Consider the following 20,231-nt stretch of genomic DNA (forward strand, 5'->3'; position numbering starts at 1 on the left):
AGTTTTATATTGTCTGGAGCTATTGGCTTTTTTAATGAAGAAAACACCGTAATATGGAGAGAGGGATTAATTAGATTGCAAGGTAGTTATTTTCATCCACCACACTGTGTTTAGTTTGATTGGATTGGATTCTTTTGTGCATATTTATTGTAATTTGTATTTTATGGCTCTGTGTGTGTGGTGTCTGCTTTAGTGCAGGATTCTATTTACATCGTTGTCTGTGTCATGCCATTGTTATCATCTCCATCGTTGATTTGAACTGTAGTCCTCGGAAAGCATACACTAAAAAAAAACCATTCATAAAAACAAGTTGTCTGTGTTATGGGTGTTAGAAAGAAGAGCATATTTTTGTGCCTGTTCCCAGTTAGAGTTCTTTGGTATGCCAAGAAAGAGAACAGAGCTTTCCGGAAGAGAACATGCATAGGAAGGAAATTCTTCCTGCCTACCAAAGGGCTTCTGAGCCTTGCCAAAGAGTTCTCTGTACTTCCATGTATGTCTTTTTAGTCCGTCTCCTAGTACTGAGTGTTCCATTTTTCAAGTGACTCAGAGTAGAGATTTACTTTGGTAGGGGTGGGCTGTTAGATGAGTACTTTATTACGCAGATTATTTCTCAAGATAATATTTGCTCTGATTTTGAACATATGCACTGAAATGATCTCTCTGGCATTATCTATCCATCTTGCCCCCCTCCCCACCTAAGACAAAAATGTCTCTATTGCTGCTCTGACATTCAGTTCTGGCACTGGTGTAAAGGTTGTATCCTCACACCCTTTTAGTGAACATGCTCTACCTAGAAATTCTGTCACATGTACCAACGTGTGCAGTTGCTTGGAGACCAGATTCTAAAGCTAGGGCCTGCTGCTTCTCAGGATGCTATAATTTTCTGCTTTGCAAAAACCATGGCAACCTGAATGGAGTTTGGTCAGGTCGCAGTCTGATGCTTGGAGCATCATGCTACCTTTTCAGCCACAGCTCATCCTGTTTGCTTCCAGATTGGCCATAGTAAAATGAGCAGTCAACAGAATAAACTTCAGGGGAGGGATTAATCCTTTTCCCCATCTTCTCAAGCTCATAATGTCAAGCTGCAGTCTGGGTTAGTTTGACCCAGAAGCCTGGCCTTGACTTCAAAGCTGCTAAGTACAAAATGGCATTTTTTTGTTTAAACACGGGGTTCTAATAACACATTTTGCCTGCAAGATTCATTCTCTAACTAGCCACAGAATCTTATCAAACAAACTAGAGTGTTGTTGTTATAACCTTTATTGGTATGTACATCATAACAACATGTGGATAAAATTCAATATTTCTATAAAAATCACAAGATGGCTCCATGTTTCGTAATTACATTGCACCCACACAGAGAAGATTCGGTAGTCAATAATGCCCCCATAAGCTAATTTCATATAGGGCTAAGCTTCCGGTCTCATTTCCTGGGTAATTATGACTGTGGCGACAAAGATGTTCACAAGAGTTTCTCCGTCCTCTGCTGACAAAAATGCTCACAGCACCTCTGCCTCTGCCCATCCTTGGAAGCGTGCCAGGATAGGCATAAGATGTTTCTGAAATTTATACAAAGGACAGTCCTGACAATTGAAAATGACTTTTGGAAACACTGAGGATCAACAGAGAGACCATTTCTTTGACTTGGTATCTTTGTTGCCAATCAGCCCTCTAGTCCACGTGCGCCACCTCCTTTCTTTTCTCTTTGGTAGAAAGAACTTGAATTTTGTCATCAGCAGCCAAGGCCCAGAAGAAACTGCCATACATACATCTGTGTAATATCTTTTCTGGTATTTTGGCCGGAAAGTGGGGCATACATTGTTGATGGGAGCCACAGTGGAGCTCACTTATGGTTCCTGTGTACCTCACTATATAATTCATATGCTACAGAGATTTCTGCGGTTCCCTAGTGGACAAGAACTATGTTTACAGATATTTTGAATGAAAGTTGTAGGCTGTAGTCAACCTATGATTTGGAGGATCTGAAATATTACATCTGAATGCAGCCATAGATATTTCCCGACCCATTGCCTTGCCAGAATTCAGTCACCAGATATGGTCCATCCGCAGTTTTTGTTGATGGATTTCAAAGACCAAATAAAACATGGCTTATTTGGTCATGAAAGCAACCCAAGCCTGCATGCCTCCTTTTCCCATCTCTTCCATTAGCAACTGTCCACATTGTTGTTTGTTTAAACCACAGTGCCATGACTCCTCCAAATCCAGAGCTGTTTTCTAAACAACCCACAGTTGGTGATGTCCCTGTTCAGTGATGGAGCCAAAGACAAGACTGACAAGGGTAATGTTCACAACCAAATAAGCCATGATTGTTCATTCTCCTGAACTCACTCTGTCAGATCAGTTGGTCATCCCATGATTTGGTTTGCTCTTTGCTTTTCTTTTGCTATATGGCAAAGGCTGCTCATTAACTGCAAATCTTTTCTAAATCCAAATGACAGACATGTAAAGTCTCTGACCTAACTTAGGGCCTGATCCTATGCAACTTTCCAGCACTGATGCAGCTGAAATGCACCCCTGAGGTAAGGGAACAAGCATTCCTTTACCTTGAGGAAGCCTCCGTGAATGCTTCCCCCACAGGATGCAGCACATGCCTTGTTGGCATGGCTACATCAGTGCTACAGAGTTGGATAGGATTGGGCCCTCTGTTTCTTAAATATCATTATCTCATTTAATTGGATATAAAAAAGGATACATGCCTTAGTAACATCTAGATTACTGTAATGCATCAAAAAACAGGAGAAAAAATTACTGTGCTTTTTGGGGCTATCTGTGAAGACTGTTCAGAAACTACAACTACTGCAGAATGCAAGGGCTTGGCAGTTTAATTCAGCTGAGCATCTGCTCCAGCACCTACACTGGCTGGCAGTTTGTTTCTAAGCACAATCCATGGTGCTCACCTTGACTTTTAAGACCCTTTGCAGTTGGGGCCAAGGTATTTGAGGGACTATCTCCTTCCTAAAATTCTACTGGTCCTTTGATGTCATCAAAGGGTGTTCTTTTAGCTATGCTGTCATTGATGAAGGTGAAGGGGATGGCGGAGAGGCATTGGGTTGTCTCAGTGGTGGCACCCCGACTATGGGATTCCCTCACTCTGGAATTAAGAACTGCTTTCTCTTTGGAGTCCTACCAGCAGGGCTGTAAGATATTTTTGTTTAGATTTGCCTTTGTTGGTAAATGCGGACAGTGCCTGACTTGCAGATGCTATTTGGCTGGCATTTAAGAGGTGCTGATCCACTGAGGGCGCAGTCCTAACCCACTTTCCAGCACCAACATGAGAGCAGTGCAGCTCCTGGTTAAGGAAACAAACATTCTCTTACTTTGAGAATGCCTTCGTGAGTGCCCCCCAACTGCAGGATGCCATACACATCCCATTGGCGCAGCTATGCCAGTGCTGGAAAGTGGTTTAGGATTTGGGCCTGAGTTTTTTAACTGGTATTGTTTTACTGTTGTTGTTGGTATTGTGTGTTTAGATGACTGTAAGCAACCTTGAGTGCCCTTACCAGCAGAAAGGCGGAGTAAAAAATCTATTAAATAAATTGATACATATTTCGGGATTTTGAATACAACTTGTCCCTTCTATTCATTCACCTAATTTGTTGTAAGAAGGCACTCCTAAGTGAAGGAAAAGGAAGCTAGAACAACTGTCTGACCTCCCACTTGCTGTCAGCCATCTGCGTGTTCATTTTTGTTATATGTGTCCTGTCTGTCTGGGCACTAGCTCTCTCCAACATGTAAATAATTGACTGTGAATCTAGTGACATTCTTGCTTTTCTTCGCTTGCAGTGTCAAGGCAGTTATATTCAAGGGCTTTTAAAGGTCTTTGTTTCCCATATTCCTGTGAAAAGTGCAAAGCTGATGCCTATTTCAGGGCCCACAGCAAACAATGAATGTTGAAGAGCCAGACCAGTCAGCTTTGTTCAGTATAAAATGGCACAATGGGAATATTGCAAATGAGAAGATCACAACTTTTATATAATTTTCATGAGCATAGCTAGCATCAAACTGTCATTGGTGCATTAATACATTCATAAGCATTGGAAAAATAGAATGATTTTTTTTTAATCCTTCAGAAATGTGGCCATTTTCAAATTTGCTGTATAGCCATGAGAATGCAGAAGTTTTTTGAATTAAGCATGTGTGATGGGGGTTCATTAAATGTAAAATGGTCATTCATGGTTGCAAATGTAGATGTGCATTGATGGCACTGTATAAATCAGGGGTCTCCAAACCCTGGCCCAGGGGCCAGATGCGGCCCGTGGCAAGCCTCTATCCAGCCCGCAGCCAACCTCTTGTCCCCTGAAAGCCTCTGGCCCACACAACTGAACATGACCAGAACTGTGCTCTGTGTCTGGAGGGTGTTCTGAGGGCCAGAGAGGTTGAATGAATGAGCCCATGCATTTATTTATTCACTCATCTAAGCTCCATCTCAAATTCAGTTACTTAAATTTTATATTTAAATTATTTTTCCAGCCCTCAACACCACGCCAGATATTTGAAGTGGCCCTCTGATCAAAATGTTTGGAGACCACTGGTATAAATCATAGAAAATGTATATTCCCACAGCTGTAGCACAGATTACAAGGCAGGGTGGAGAAGAAATCTGCATGTTGGGTGAGAGTGTTCTGATAGTTTGTGAAAATGGGTCACAGGAAATGCTTTGGAGGCCTTGTTTTGAATTGTGAGCAATGCTCATGGCACAGAGCCCAGCCAAATCATCCAAGCATATTTTGCCTTGCCACACTAATTTGGGTTTTTTGAAAGAATACTAAATGAAGCAGGAGAGGTTTTGATCAGTAAATTAAAGAGAAGTGCTTTTCTTTAGATAGTTTGCTGAACTTAATTAGAATTGCATAATATGTTCTTCTAAGGCATATTTGAAGGTGGTACATGTACAGTATCTTAAATGCTAAATGGTCTCTGAAATCTTTTTAAAGGTTTAAAGCCATAAAAAAGCAATACCAGTGTAAGTAGCAAAATCTTTGCACTCTTACTCAGTAGATTACTCTAGCTTCTCTCATTTCTAACTCAGACTTGTTCCTTAGAAATGGTGTCACTGGAATTCTTTTTGTCTAGGAGAGGGGAAAAAATACTTACCTGGTGTATTTGTCTCTTATATTAGGTCCAATATTCATTCTGTTCCAATACGTAAATATTAACCTATGGTCTGTATATGACATTGTCACTTCAAAAAACAAGTGAATGCAAGAGCTTTTGTCCTTCCCCCTACTATGCGCCAGAGAGCAAAGTGTGCAATCCCGTGGCTCCTTTAGGTTCATTTGTGTTTAAAGTTATGTCTGAATTTGTCTTGCCTTATACACACGGCCTGTGATGCTGGGATTGTTGGGGTCTCTGTTGCATTTTGTTCTACAATCATGGCTGCATTTTGCTCCAAGTGTGAGCTGAGTGAATGACAGCCTGCTCCGTTCTGTTTGGGCTCCTTTGCACACCCAGTTTTACATATAACTTTTTAAACTATTGTCATGTGAAGAAGTGGAAGGAACAATTGCTTGGTTTTTTTCCTTCAGTAGATGTAGTGTCTACAGGCTTGCACATCTGAAGTGCTGCCAGCATAGAATGTTAAGATGCCCTGTAATCTCCCACTTGTAAAGAGGCTTGGAAAGAAGAGTTGCCAAACAGCTTGGTCACTAGGAGATAAAGGGATGTTCCATTTGCACAATGTATCAGCCTTAGGCAGGCAAGCATGTCAGCTTGTGTTGCTGGCAGCTATGAAAGCTGAGAGGTTGCTTGAGGTGTGTGTCAGACAGCCATACCAGTAGATAACAGTTCTTCCACATTGGTATGTATTTTGCATCTTAGAACTGATTGACCGTATTTTCTTTCTTGTCTGTGAAAATGGAGGTACATGTACTATTTTAGTTTTCTGCTGAACTGTTTTTATAAATTGCCCTCTGGTAGTCAGTCAGCTCAAATTTACTCTCAAGGGAGAGGGTCTTGAAAGTTTTTGCAAGTTAACTTTATCACTGGTGTGGATTCCAAGAGAACTGAGAAAGGAAACATGCTTCAAAGTTTATTCCTCCCTTAAGCCATTTCTCACCAGCCCATACTTGGAAAGCTTTCTATCACTGAGGCTAATCACACATGTATGAATTATCATGACAGTGCTGAACAGCAGAATTCCAACTAAATTCCAAACAAGCAAATTCCAAGCAAAAGCAACAGGACCTCAAAGACTTAATGCACCAGATGAAGTGGATTCTGTTCTGCAAAGGCATGTATACTGAAAGAAGTTTGTTAGTCTTCAAGATATGACAAGACCCTTGTGTTTTTTGTTGCTAATACAAATAATATCTGTCAGATTGCTCTTAAACCAGAGAACTAAGTGCCCTACTTCATATTAATTTCTAATATGTCTGTAAATAAAAGGGTCGGGGAGACTTCTTAATATGTGGTGAAAATTAAGAAAAGTCCTGCAGGCCCTTTGCCCTCCACTGAAGATATGTCCCTATTTCAAACCATGTTTTTCTAACACAACATGAGTGAGTTTGGCTGTGATTACGTTTGCCCCATTTTGCAGATAAGGCGAAGTTTTTTGATTCTCTTCTGGATGAATGCTTCCTAGCCTGCGCATATTCGCATGCCTGGTGAATATATTTCCCACAACCTCATATGGTTGCTGCCGCCGCCCATAGTCTGCCAGAGTTACTGATGGTTTCCAGACAGGAGCAGAGAAGAGAGAGTGTTCCATGTTTCTTAGCAACTGGTGGTGTGCCCCATATTGCTTTCAAGCTCACACTTTTCCTTCAGTCCCTCTCTTCTTGACCCAAAGCTGGCCCTTTTCATGTAAGCTGTCCTGAGATGGCAACAGAAGTACATCCTTCATATTGATATCCTACCACACACATGAATTTTTAGGTGCTATTGGATGTGAGGTCCTGTTGCCTGCTGCAGGGTGGAGGGCAAACATGTTAGTAGGCTTGATCCTTAAATTTTGTTCCCTTATTAGAGGTGCACGTTGCACATAATATATGCTGCTTGCATACAGCGCTTCATATGTATTCTCTTGGAAATCCTTACAACAGGCCTGTAAGGTAGATACAAGGTAATTCAGGTTATCTTTTAAGAAATTGCTTCAGAAGCTGAAACATGAACTCTGTTCGGTGATTTGTTTGGGCTGGCTTGCAATCTGTATCATGTTATGACCATTTTTGAGAACACTGTTGCATACAGAGGATATGACTGGAAGAGATTTACGGTTGCCATGGGATCCTAGTGAGTACAAAGTCTCTTTCCTTCTCCCCCTGCTGAACTGAAAGCTAAAGTGAAGGTTTAACAGAAGAAAGAAGTGCTGATGACCTTAGTTACCCAGCATCTTCTTGTGTCAATTTTCAGTATTTGACCACTACTGTAAGGTGGGGGGGGGGGGGGAGAGAGAGAGAGAGAAAAAGAGAGTTTTGACTAATAATATGCATTAGGCTGGTTATGAAGAGTTGTGTATGAAAGATACATAGTGCACTTTGATTGCTTGGAGGGAGGCATCTAATAACCTCTGTCTACAGATTGATGGTCACAGTGTTTCCCCCCTAATTATGTAGTTGCCACTTCTTTTTACTTCCTACCCCCCCCCCCCATCATCCTGAAGTGTAGCTGTACTGATTTACACCCAGTGTTACTGTCTGGTAATATTAATATTGGAAGCCTCATGTATTTAAATAGTACCTTTCCTGAATAACTTTTGCTTAATATTAAAAGCTGTACAGTGCAGATTCCTCTCTCCCCAAATCTCTCCAACCATGAAAAAACAAATTTACTACCTGCTTTTGGGCATTTTTGGAACTTGAACAGAGGCCTGGGGCTAGGAATGGTGGCTCGTCTGTTTCACTCTGCAAAAAGGATCAGAGCCAGGTAATCAAAAGTTACTGAAATACTTAGGAGCCATCCAGAAATAGACTGGTTGTCCAATATGACCGGCACAGCTGGAATGTTAAAGCTTACATCCTTGTCAAAGGGTAGTTCAGAATATGTTCTGCTGTTGCGGAGTCAAAGAATTGAAGAAAGGGAGCAATGGGGGTAGTGTGTTGGTTTTTCCGCAAGCAAGCATTTTCCGCAAGCATTTTCATTTTATTTAGTATATGTATATCTTACCTTTCAGTAGCATACATTATTTTAATTTTAAAAAGGAAAGAATTTTCTGAGAGCTATGAACATTCTGGCTTTGTATGGAAAAATATAACAGTGAAATATATTACTGTGTACATTTTTTCATCACAGTATACAGTGGCAGGGAAAAGGTTGAATATGCAGTCCACTCCCAATTGCTTAACCATAGATAGGCAATCAACAAAGTTATGTCTGCACTGGCTCTGAAAAACAAGAAGTCTGAATAGCATCAGAATGCTAATGGGAAACAAACAATTATTTATTGAAATCCGGCAAGTGATGATTCCAGAAGCAGTATATATAGCAATATTTACTGAGAAGCAAAGAAAATACCACCATTGATCAGTCAATACTGTTCCATGGACTTAGTCTGGATTCTTTATGCATTATAACACTAGCAATCAGGAAAAGAATAGGTGCATAGTGGTGGTGTTTTGTTGTTAAACAAAGTCATGGAGCTACTAATTGATGTATTCAATAATAATAATACTCTGAATTCCTGTTTGTTGCCATAGCAGTAGCTATATAGATCCTGGGTGTACTATTCACATCTCCTTTATCAAACCTGTGGAACTGAATTCAGGCTTTTTATCATGATGACAGTACAGAGGAAGGAAGGATCTGCCTGGGACAAGCCTATCACTGTGACTTTCCCCTCTGAACTGTCAGCTTTGAGGTCCTGAGAGGGGATCCTGCTTTTCTTTCCAACTGAGCATCCACCCAATCTGATGCATTAACATTTGGCCTTACTCGAACGTTATACTTGAATTTTTGTGAGCGATTGTACAGCCTTGCAACTTTTGAGTTTGTCTGATAACGCGTTCAGGGAAGACTGCAATTGTGATCACACCTATAGACCAGCAATGGTAGGAAATGTTCTGGAAGTCTTGATGCTTGCAGATCAACCCCTGGCATCCTATGCACATTTTTATTCATTTCCAGTTGTTTGTTCCAGTGAGAACATACCTTTTTCCTGCCCCTTAGAATAACTTGATGGCCTCTGCATGTTCACAAATATTTGACCTCTTCTTTTCGGGACCTGACTTTCAGTGCCCAGCCATATGGATATAATAAAACAAAGCCTGAGAGCAAGAAAGTAGTTTGTGTTCTTTTGACTTCCTGTGTTTATATGGTCTGGTGTGCATGGTTGATGTCCAGCTGCTTCCCCTGCAAAATTGAAAGCCAGTAGAGGCATTGCTGGCCAAGCCCAAATGTCCAAAAAAAATTTAGTACCAGCTTGGCACCTCACAGTGAGCATAGCAGGCAGAATGCAAACCATGGTAGGTGGTTTGTTCATCAGTTAAACTGTATGTGCAAGAAGAATGTTGTCTCATTTGAGAATACTCTTTTTAAATTAAAGGCCTTTAACTTCTATGTTGATTGTCTTACCCAGCCTCTGTAAGACAGATATAATTTCTTAAACTGTAGCTCCCTCTCTGCAAAAATGATAAACTGTTCTGGTCATTTGTCAAATTTACTCAACAGGTGAAGATCCCTCTGGGTCAGACAAATTTGATAGTAGAAGAACCAGTCCAGGGCCATTATCTATTGTATATGCCTGAAGAATAGTATTTAGGAACATAGTTCAGCCTTCTGTATTTGATAGTCTCTCTAGTACCACCTTTTCTGGCTCTGCTCCTATGCCTAGCAAATATGTGGCAGACAGAAGTTAAGCATTTGAAATTTCCCCATTGGTCCCCATGCCAGGAAAAACTTCACTTGATAAATTTGTGTTAAAGTCTGCAGGAGAAGCAGCCATACAATAGTAAACATACTAGAATAGTGGTTTCCAAACCTACCTGGGTAATGATTTCCTGCAGTCTTTTCTTCCCGGCTGAGCCAGGTGTTGCCATCTTGGATCTTGCAAAATCTCATGAGCAGACAGCAGAACTTGAGGGTACAGGTAGGAGGGGCAACCAGGGACATCCTGTGGCACCCCTGTGTGCTGTGATGCCTGAGGCATCGCAACACACTTTGGGAATCCCTGCACTGGACAGTTCCATTGTTTTCTGCTCTTGAAGTGTGACTTGGGCCTATATCTAGTTTATTAATGTTTTCATTGCTTCCAGGAAGTCAGTTACTTATATCTTCAGCAAATAATGTTATTGGTGTATTGAATATACACCCTTTACATCACTCTTCCTCAAAATGCAAATGGGAGTTTGGGTACTATAGTATCCTTCCCTGGAGACACTGAGATTGATGTGAAGCATCTGTTTCTCCTAGACCTTCCATTGATTTTCTAGTCTAGGCATTAACTAAAAGCTTATTTAAAGAATACTATGGTTGTGCACCCATCTGCGTTTATTATCTACTATAGCCCAGTCATCTCAATCTGTAGTATATATGTGTGTGATATATAGTGGAATTCTAGGCGGTGAAGGAGCGGCAAAGTGCATTTTCTTGCAGTTTATAAATCTGCAGAGCCAACACGCAAGTCTCCCCTTTATTTCAACAGATTTGTGAGGAGTTGTTGCCCATGGATTGTGGCTGAAATAGAGTAGAATGGGCGACTAATGTAAATGCCATAATCACACACAAATTCCATAATTTCTTTTGCAGGGATTATAATTTCATGGTGTCATTTTGCTTTTTCAGAACGTTGTTGCTGTAAAATTGCTGTGATTATGTGTGTTTTTCTTATGTGTTTTAGCCAGAGAGTTTATGTTGGAGGGTGGCTTATGTGTTAATATAGATGGCAGCAACTTGGTTTCTCTAAGCCAGTGTTCTTCATTGTCAGGGTTGTGACCCCAATGGGGTCGCAAAGCCTCTGTTGAGGGGTCACGGCAACTTGTGGGAACAAAAAAGTTTGGAGACCACTGGACTTGAGCACCGCCAGGTAAAAGGGGAGGCATCTGGTGTACCCATTCAGATACCAAGAGATTGTGTCCCAGTCCTGCTTAGGTTTTTAGCAATTGTGCTAAAATAGCTTTACTGGTACCAGGCTTCATGGCAACTCTTTCTGTTCTCTCTAATAAGAAATGTGGTCCTTTGACCCCTGCTACAAAAAATTTAGATCTAAATTTGTAATCCTGGAATTATTTTTATACAGTGAGTTTGATGAATGTAGGGACAAAAATAATTTGCTTCTGAATGGGAAATATGTTTTAAATGTGAAATGCATCATACCATGAACTTTAGCTAACTGTTCCATATGTTGTTGTTGCTGTATTATAGTGCCATCAATGTGCATGGTGTTTAGAAGGTAGCAAGAAAATAGGACTCTGCTCAAGGAGCTTGCAATCTGGTATTTGCCATAGGTGAGCCAACAGACTGAAGAAAGGTCAGGAAGAATGTGCATAGATGTGTTTACCAAGTGATCTGTAATTGTATATTGCAAGCCTTCAGTTGTTTTTGCCATAAGTTGTTGACTTAGCTTTATAGTAAGGAAACTATGCTTTAAAAGGAAAATAGTTGCTTCTTGTTTATTACTTACGTAATAGCCAGTCAACTAGCTCTCCGATGTAGAGAAACTACCAACAGACAGGCAAGTGGAACACGAGTGTCTGCAAAGCAATTGGTGTTCTTGCTTGGCTGAGGTCTTATGTTCAGTGCACTGTGCTTATTATCAGAGGTTAAAAGAAAATGTACTGCTATTACTAAGCATTCATTAAGTCTCTTTCATCCATTAAAGTTACCAAGCTTAAATGGTTTGCGGGGTTGCTGCCTTTATTGCAAATTCAAATGAAGTAGCCGCAGTGTAAATGCAATCCACAGGTAATTGACAGCGCACAGGCAGTCCATTAATGAAACAGTATATCAAGCATCAGTGTTCCATGGTTTGTGTTAATTTAAATGGAACTTGTTTGAGAGCCTCACCCAAACTTTATTGACTGAGGTTGTACAACCTAAACATTGGATCTTTGGGCTGCAGTCCCAGGCTTGTGTCCTTTGGAAGCAAAAGTTGTTGTAACTGATGGGCTATACTTACTAGGAAACATTTATGATCAGCATGTAAGCCTGCCTGATAGACTACAAAGAGGTATATAAAAGTAATATTAACATTAAATTTGCTTCTATGATTTCCTTTTGCAGTGGTAATGGAGAACCCAATGACCAGTTCATCTCCTCCTTCACATTTTCCAGAAGATGATGGCTCAAAGGAGAGTAATGATGTTGTTCCAGCTGGGTGAGCAACTGTTCTTCCAGTCCCTGCTGATTTATATTTGGGCCACCCCAACTCTCCAGTGATGATTTCCATAGCAGAACTCTCTTCACTCTTGTTTAAAACATCAGCTTCTAAAACGGCACTCCTTCATTGGTGATTTCCTAACATGTCCCTTCTGTTTGTTTGATTTTTTCCCCCTAGTTCCCCTAGCATCATTGGAGATGAGGTTTTCAGATCAGGTGCTAATATGTGGTAGAAAATGTTTGCTGGAAATAAGCTCTCTACAAAGGGGTGGGTTCAGAGAGCCAATATTGTCAAAAGTGCAAAGGGGAGGGTGCAGCTGCTTTCTAGATACACCTTCCAGTTGATAACACAGGCCAGAAAAACATGAGAATACAGTGGGAGCCTGCTCCAGATAAGAGTTAGACTAATTCCTGCTGCAATGTCTTGGGTGTCCTTGACACAAGAGAGGGCAAGGAACAGGGTTAACTGATGTAGGCAGACTGCCTGGGCATTGGTGACTAGCTAAACAAATTCCTCTGCCTTTATTAAGTAGTTAAGCAAAGTTTCTGAGTGCCTCCCAAAGAACCGCCTTCTCTTTGGCTGCCTCCTGAAGGCAGCCTCCTAGGCAGCAGCTTTCTTATTTAGAATTCAAGGAGTGGGGCTGAGCAGGTGGTAAGAGGTCAGCCCTTGAGGGCAAAACATAGTCTCTTCCCCCTAATCTCTAACAGATCTGCCCAGGGTCTGATTAACTTGAATGAAATATCACTTCATATATGAGAGTTAAAGAAGCTCCATTAAAAAAAAATTTTTTTTTTGTAGGACTGTGTTGCTTTCCCCCAGTACTAGAAGAACACTTTATCTTAAGTACCTGAAAATGGCTGTAGACTGTAACGGAAATTGCTCTGGCAGGTGCAGCGTAAAGTGCTCAGATAACCACTTTTTGGCATGTCTGTTTCTTTTGTTATTTGCAATGGCTCAGAGTATACCATGGGGTAAAATGGGAAGCACCTTGTCCTGATAGTCTCACCATTATCTTGCACAATTACCTGATTATTTTTTCTAGATTAAATCATGCGGAAGGGTCCTGCAGTGGCAGTGCCTCCCAGTCTGCCAACAATCCAGATTTTGCAGAGGACTTGCTGCAAACTCAAGTGCTTCGAAATGAGTCATCTAATAAAGCTGAAAATAGTGAGCCAAGACCTGAGGAGGAGGTGAGCAGAAAAGTACAGGAAAAAAATCCAAGCTTTCCTCCTCCGCTTAAATTCTCTGCCCATTCATATCTTTTTAATAGACAATTGAATCTTTTGGTCTGGTTAACATTTTTCTGTTTCTGTTTCCCTTTCTTAAAGGGAAGGCACCTATAGAAATGACTATATTGCCTGATGCTTTATTTCTCATTCTTCATCAAGTGGTCTAATCCAGCTTACTTTCTGAGCTGTCTGATAGTGCACAGTGCTACTACTGTACTAAAGCAGAATTTACCTCTTGGAGAGGACACTAGTGGAATGTTTGTGCTAAAGCCACATATATGGACACATTTTAGAAGCTAATGTAGGTTTAACAATGAATGTTTTCATGAATGAAAACAATGCATTTTCTTCTCTCGCTCCCCTTCTATAGCAAAGAACAAAAAGAGGAGGCTGGTCCAAAGGTCGAAAGAGGAAGAAACCCTTAAGGGACAGCAACGCTCCTAAGTCTCCCCTAACAGGTTATGTGCGGTTTATGAATGAGCGGAGGGAGCAGCTTCGAGCAAAGAGACCTGAAGTTCCATTTCCAGAAATTACCAGGATGCTGGGCAATGAATGGAGTAAACTCCCTCCTGAGGAGAAACGGGTACCACCAAGTTATCTATCTTTATTGCGGAATTGATGGCGATTTATTTGCTTAGCTAGGGAGAGCTTCATGCATCTTGATCTCAGGGCCACGTGAAAAATCTGTAAGCTTCTGTCTAGAAATGCTCCAGGAAGTGTATTCAAATAACCACTTGAAGGGTTGAAAGAACTATATTCTCATATTTTGTGGGCTTGGTCTATATTGTGTGTACAACATGACGACATTCTTTAGATCTTTGGGAAGGAAATGTGTAGTATGGCAGGGCAAGCATTTCTCTCTGCTAAGAATGCATGTAAGGAAATGGTCAACCAAAGGACTAAGTTGAAGTGCTTTATTTCTTAGATTCATCAGTGTGGGTGGTGTTTCAGGAAAGAAAGACAGTTATGTGTGAAAGAACAGGATGCAGACAGACAATTGAGAAAAATCTGCTGTGAGAAGGGCTGTTAGTGGCAGAGAAAGAGCTTAGCTCTCCAGGGTTTTAAATGAGGAGACTTGCTTCATTAATCAGTTTTAATTAAAAACAAATAAATAAATCTGTCCCAGAATGGGGTTTGTGAGCAGGGGCCTGCTGGCTTATTCCCTGTGCCATTCCACACTGTTAGATCTGTCTGGTTTGACCTCAGCCTATGCAGTTTAGCATACCTCTGAATGCCAGTGGCCTGCATGTCAAACTAAGGACAGAGAGGGGGGCAGTGAACTGGTGGTGAGGGAAGTGAATCTCCAAGCCTGTCTGAGTTGCACAAGCTGTGGCTCAAAAGGAAGAAGTAATGGGAGTATGGCATTCAGCCTCATTACTGGAGACCCTGCAGTGGAACTACAGGAGGGAGGTAATGAGGTCAAGCTGCTTAGGACCCAATCCTGAGTGATGCGTGCCAGCCCAGTGCCAGCATGCACTGTAGCAAACATGCTGTAAGGCACACCTGCAACAGACTGTGCCAGGTCAGTGCTAGACCTGGCTCAGCAGAAGCGCCTGCTGGGCCAGCACTGGCTAGCAGGCAGAGGACTGCCGCCCAGAGCTCTGGGTGAGCACTGGGCTGTGGAGAGGTAAGTCTGGGCAGGGGGGAAAGGCAGTCCAGGGCAGGGGGATGGCATGTTGGGGAGGGAGTGGGGTGGGAGGGGGCAGAGATGGTGTCAGGACATCTCCCAGCCCAGGAGACCCAACATGGGCCTCCTCAAATCTGTGCCTGCTCAGGCAAGTGCAGATCCGAGGAGACCCTTCAGGGATGCCTGGGGCTTACACGGGGTAAGGAAGCATAAGCACCTTTAGTCTAAGTAGCCCTGGCGGTGTTTCCTAGCCCCTTGGGATGCAGCAGTAACCATTTTGGCATCGCTGCAGCACTGGGCACTAAGAAGCTCAGGATTGGGCTTTAGATAGGTGGGGCCTTTGGAAATCTCTTGTGAATGGTAGTGTAAGGGACTCATGAGAAAGTGGAAAGGAGAACTTAAAAACTGAATGAGCCCTCAATCCTATCCACACTTTCCTGCGAGAAAGCACCATTGATTATAATGGGACTTACTTCTGAATAAATATGCTCTGAGTAGATTCGGTGAAGTAAAAGGAGGGAGGGAAAATAACTGGCTGACACACAAGCAATGCCTTTTTTCCTGGTCATCTTCTCTCCTTTAAGTTCAGTGAAGTTCAGTGGGATCTCTTGGATCATAGAGTTCACTGGTAGAGGAAGGGGGCATTCCTAACCCTTTGGAGATGCCCTTCCCATCATTAAGAGGCAGGGCCAATCCAAAGCATTGTTGCCTTCTGCTGTAGAGGGCATCCTGCTTCTTGACCCAGACCCAGCCCTGCCTCTGCTAGGGCAGGAAGCTAATCTTCTGAGCTCTGTAGCTCAGTGCTTTTTTTTTTTGCTTTTTTTTTCTTCTCCTCCAGTAATGTAGTTAACCATTTTAGAACTTATACTGTATGGATATACTGGCATGCCCCCTTATCAATGGGAATTCCATTTTGGAACACCCGTTTCCCCCCCCCCCCCGAATAGCAGATATGGGCAGGTGCCCATCCCACAGTCCCAGGGGCCACCCCTCCTCTGGAGGCAAGGGGAGCTCCACTAGAGAGGCCTGGAGGGACCACTGAGCTCAGCAGAGTTGAGGATCTCCATCTCCAGCCTCTCCTGAGCTCAGAGGCCCCTCCAGAGCTAAGGGGTTCGGAACTCACCTTGTCTTTGGAGGGGATGCACCTGGGGGTGCGTGTGCTGGGGGGACCCTAGATCCGATCTGCGGATAAGTGAATCCATGGATATGGGGGCCCTCTTGTACAGATAAAAGTAGAGGCATTTAAATTATTTGCGTTCAGCTCTGCCGTCTTGAGAAAATACTAGAAAATACTGTCATCCATACTTGTCCAGTTCTCTCAATTTCTCCAACATGCAGGAGTTCAAACTGGGGTAAGGGGTAAGGCCAGAAGCTAGTTTAAAGGAGGAAGCTAGTGTCAAAGCAGGAAAGGGAAACTTTTTATGTGAAAAGGCACTACACACTCCACTGCTGTCTGAGTTCATTGCATGTTGACAGTTCCCTTTGAAGTGTTCTGCAACCAAACTCTGTTCATTAACAAATGTGACAGAATGCTCCAAGCAACAGTGGTATGATTTCTTTAGAACTATATTTAAACACATCATGGTTATGAATGTTAAAATTATGTGGTTGATCCATCTCATATATACAGATAGGGATGTGATTTGTTTATGTGCATATGCACTTGGGTTTTTTGGGTTGGGGAGCGATTTTTTTATATTTATAATTGACCCCATCATAAAGGAACAGGGCAAGTAACTATACTTGAAAGCCTGGGTCCACTGAGATATAAAATTTGGTGTACTCATAGTAGCTTACACTATCTTAACCTTCACAAGTAAGGTTCAGACAAGATGACTTTATACAGAAAATGATTGGGTTCAACCTGTATTCAGAGGATGCAGCTTGAACAGTTAACAGCAGCAGCAGCAGCAGCAGCAGCAGCAGCAGCAGCAGCAGCAGCAGCAGCAGCAGCAGCAGCAGCAGCAGCAGCAGCAGCAGCAGCAGCAGCAGCAGCAGCAGCAGCAGCAGCAGCAGCAGCAGCAGCAGCAGCAGCAGCAGCAGCAGCAGCAGCAGCAGCAGCAGCAGCAGCAGCAGCAGCAGCAGCAGCAGCAGCAGCAGCAGCAGCAGCAGCAGCAGCAGCAGCAGCAGCAGCAGCAGCAGCAGCAGCAGCAGCAGCAGCAGCAGCAGCAGCAGCAGCAGCAGCAGCAGCAGCAGCAGCAGCAGCAGCAGCAGCAGCAGCAGCAGCAGCAGCAGCAGCAGCAGCAGCAGCAGCAGCAGCAGCAGCAGCAGCAGCAGCAGCAGCAGCAGCAGCAGCAGCAGCAGCAGCAGCAGCAGCAGCAGCAGCAGCAGCAGCAGCAGCAGCAGCAGCAGCAGCAGCAGCAGCAGCAGCAGCAGCAGCAGCAGCAGCAGCAGCAGCAGCAGCAGCAGCAGCAGCAGCAGCAGCAGCAGCAGCAGCAGCAGCAGCAGCAGCAGCAGCAGCAGCAGCAGCAGCAGCAGCAGCAGCAGCAGCAGCAGCAGCAGCAGCAGCAGCAGCAGCAGCAGCAGCAGCAGCAGCAGCAGCAGCAGCAGCAGCAGCAGCAGCAGCAGCAGCAGCAGCAGCAGCAGCAGCAGCAGCAGCAGCAGCAGCAGCAGCAGCAGCAGCAGCAGCAGCAGCAGCAGCAGCAGCAGCAGCAGCAGCAGCAGCAGCAGCAGCAGCAGCAGCAGCAGCAGCAGCAGCAGCAGCAGCAGCAGCAGCAGCAGCAGCAGCAGCAGCAGCAGCAGCAGCAGCAGCAGCAGCAGCAGCAGCAGCAGCAGCAGCAGCAGCAGCAGCAGCAGCAGCAGCAGCAGCAGCAGCAGCAGCAGCAGCAGCAGCAGCAGCAGCAGCAGCAGCAGCAGCAGCAGCAGCAGCAGCAGCAGCAGCAGCAGCAGCAGCAGCAGCAGCAGCAGCAGCAGCAGCAGCAGCAGCAGCAGCAGCAGCAGCAGCAGCAGCAGCAGCAGCAGCAGCAGCAGCAGCAGCAGCAGCAGCAGCAGCAGCAGCAGCAGCAGCAGCAGCAGCAGCAGCAGCAGCAGCAGCAGCAGCAGCAGCAGCAGCAGCAGCAGCAGCAGCAGCAGCAGCAGCAGCAGCAGCAGCAGCAGCAGCAGCAGCAGCAGCAGCAGCAGCAGCAGCAGCAGCAGCAGCAGCAGCAGCAGCAGCAGCAGCAGCAGCAGCAGCAGCAGCAGCAGCAGCAGCAGCAGCAGCAGCAGCAGCAGCAGCAGCAGCAGCAGCAGCAGCAGCAGCAGCAGCAGCAGCAGCAGCAGCAGCAGCAGCAGCAGCAGCAGCAGCAGCAGCAGCAGCAGCAGCAGCAGCAGCAGCAGCAGCAGCAGCAGCAGCAGCAGCAGCAGCAGCAGCAGCAGCAGCAGCAGCAGCAGCAGCAGCAGCAGCAGCAGCAGCAGCAGCAGCAGCAGCAGCAGCAGCAGCAGCAGCAGCAGCAGCAGCAGCAGCAGCAGCAGCAGCAGCAGCAGCAGCAGCAGCAGCAGCAGCAGCAGCAGCAGCAGCAGCAGCAGCAGCAGCAGCAGCAGCAGCAGCAGCAGCAGCAGCAGCAGCAGCAGCAGCAGCAGCAGCAGCAGCAGCAGCAGCAGCAGCAGCAGCAGCAGCAGCAGCAGCAGCAGCAGCAGCAGCAGCAGCAGCAGCAGCAGCAGCAGCAGCAGCAGCAGCAGCAGCAGCAGCAGCAGCAGCAGCAGCAGCAGCAGCAGCAGCAGCAGCAGCAGCAGCAGCAGCAGCAGCAGCAGCAGCAGCAGCAGCAGCAGCAGCTACTACATTCAAGGGGTTTCATTCCAATCTGGCTTCACATTCTGGCCTCCATCCTCCCACGCGCCGAGCAGATGGAATTGCTCAGCTTCAGCTTGTCAGCTGCTCCAAGGTCGCATGGTGCCGGTGGCCTCGAACTGGCGACCTTGTGGATGTTATCTTCAGGCAGACGGAGGCTCTACCCTCTCGACCACACCTCCTGCCCAGTTCCTCATATGCCTTTCCATGTGTTTTGACCTGGGCACAGAGCTGTACAGAAGAGCTAGTTGATCCTCAGGTGATCTTAATAATTGCAGTTGGACATAAGGAGGCAGGTGCTCAGATCTTTGGTATTCAGTTACTGTCAGTTTTCATTTATTCATACTCTCTCCTTAGCCAGGGATCATTGGAGGTTTCCTCTGCCTATTTAATTTGGTCTAAGTTCTAGACAAAAAATGATCTATTTTCTTGCTACAGCGCTACCTTGATGAAGCTGACAGAGATAAAGAGCGTTACATGAGGGAACTGGAGCAGTACCAGAAGACTGAGGCTTATAAAGTCTTTAGTAGGAAAGCACAGGACAGACAAAAAGGCAAATCACATCGACAAGGTATTAAATTAAGACGTATATTCCTGATGAGTACTACTTAAAATACTGTAACATGACTAGTCAAATTTTACACTAACAGCTATTATATACCTTTTGCAGCCTGTGATTGCTCTTTCATTTAATTTAACCCCCTCTCCTTTTTTTTTTTTTTTTTGGCTTAAAGCAGGTTATACCTAGTAGTTTGGGAGTTGAGCTAAGACCTCAAAGGTTCAGGTTCCAGTCCCCACTCAGCCATGAAGCTTCCTAGGTGACCTCGGGCCAGTCAATATCTCTCAGCCTCGCCTACACCACAGGGTTGTTCTGAGGGCAAAAGGAGGAGAGGAATTATGTATACCACCCTGATCTTCTTGGAGGAAGGGTGGTATAAAAATGTGGAAAAAGATTGGATTTTATGGTTTAAAACAAGAATTGCCTCAACCAACTACTTGCTACAGAGGTTTAAACACTTCACATGGGGAATGCAGTATGTCCCTGTCCTGCAGTAGGTGCAAATTGGGAAAACCGTAATTTCCACAAACTTGTACACCTTCTCCCATGCTTTATATAGAGTGGAATGCTCCTTTGGGCTTCTCAGCCAATTTGTTCCCTTCAGAATTCATTTTGCTTCTCACTCTTGATTATTTGCTGTTTTTGTTTGTTTCAGAAGGAGCACGCCAAGCTGCCCATGACCATGAGGTAAATACTTTGATTTTTCCCAGTGCATAAGAGGCTAACTCTTATTAATAATTTAAAAAGTGGGGGTCCAGGAGACATATGGGTCGCTAATT

At 44.4% G+C, this 20,231-nt stretch overlaps 1 protein-coding gene across 1 annotated transcript in view; it reads left to right on the forward strand.

The window, feature by feature from the left end:
• The window catches only part of HMG20A (high mobility group 20A), a 71,099-nt gene that overhangs the window by 25,645 nt on the left and 25,223 nt on the right, over positions 1-20,231 (forward strand). Inside the window, exons 2-6 of the mRNA XM_066635032.1 lie at positions 12,175-12,268; positions 13,314-13,461; positions 13,871-14,083; positions 19,332-19,464; positions 20,108-20,139. Of these exons, the coding sequence (XP_066491129.1) occupies positions 12,180-12,268; positions 13,314-13,461; positions 13,871-14,083; positions 19,332-19,464; positions 20,108-20,139 (615 nt within the window). The 5' untranslated portion in view covers positions 12,175-12,179. The remainder of the gene's footprint in view (positions 1-12,174; positions 12,269-13,313; positions 13,462-13,870; positions 14,084-19,331; positions 19,465-20,107; positions 20,140-20,231) is intronic.

This window comes from Tiliqua scincoides, chromosome 8 (assembly GCF_035046505.1).
Source record: "Tiliqua scincoides isolate rTilSci1 chromosome 8, rTilSci1.hap2, whole genome shotgun sequence".
In the NCBI taxonomy this organism is placed as follows: Eukaryota; Metazoa; Chordata; class Lepidosauria; order Squamata; family Scincidae; genus Tiliqua; species Tiliqua scincoides.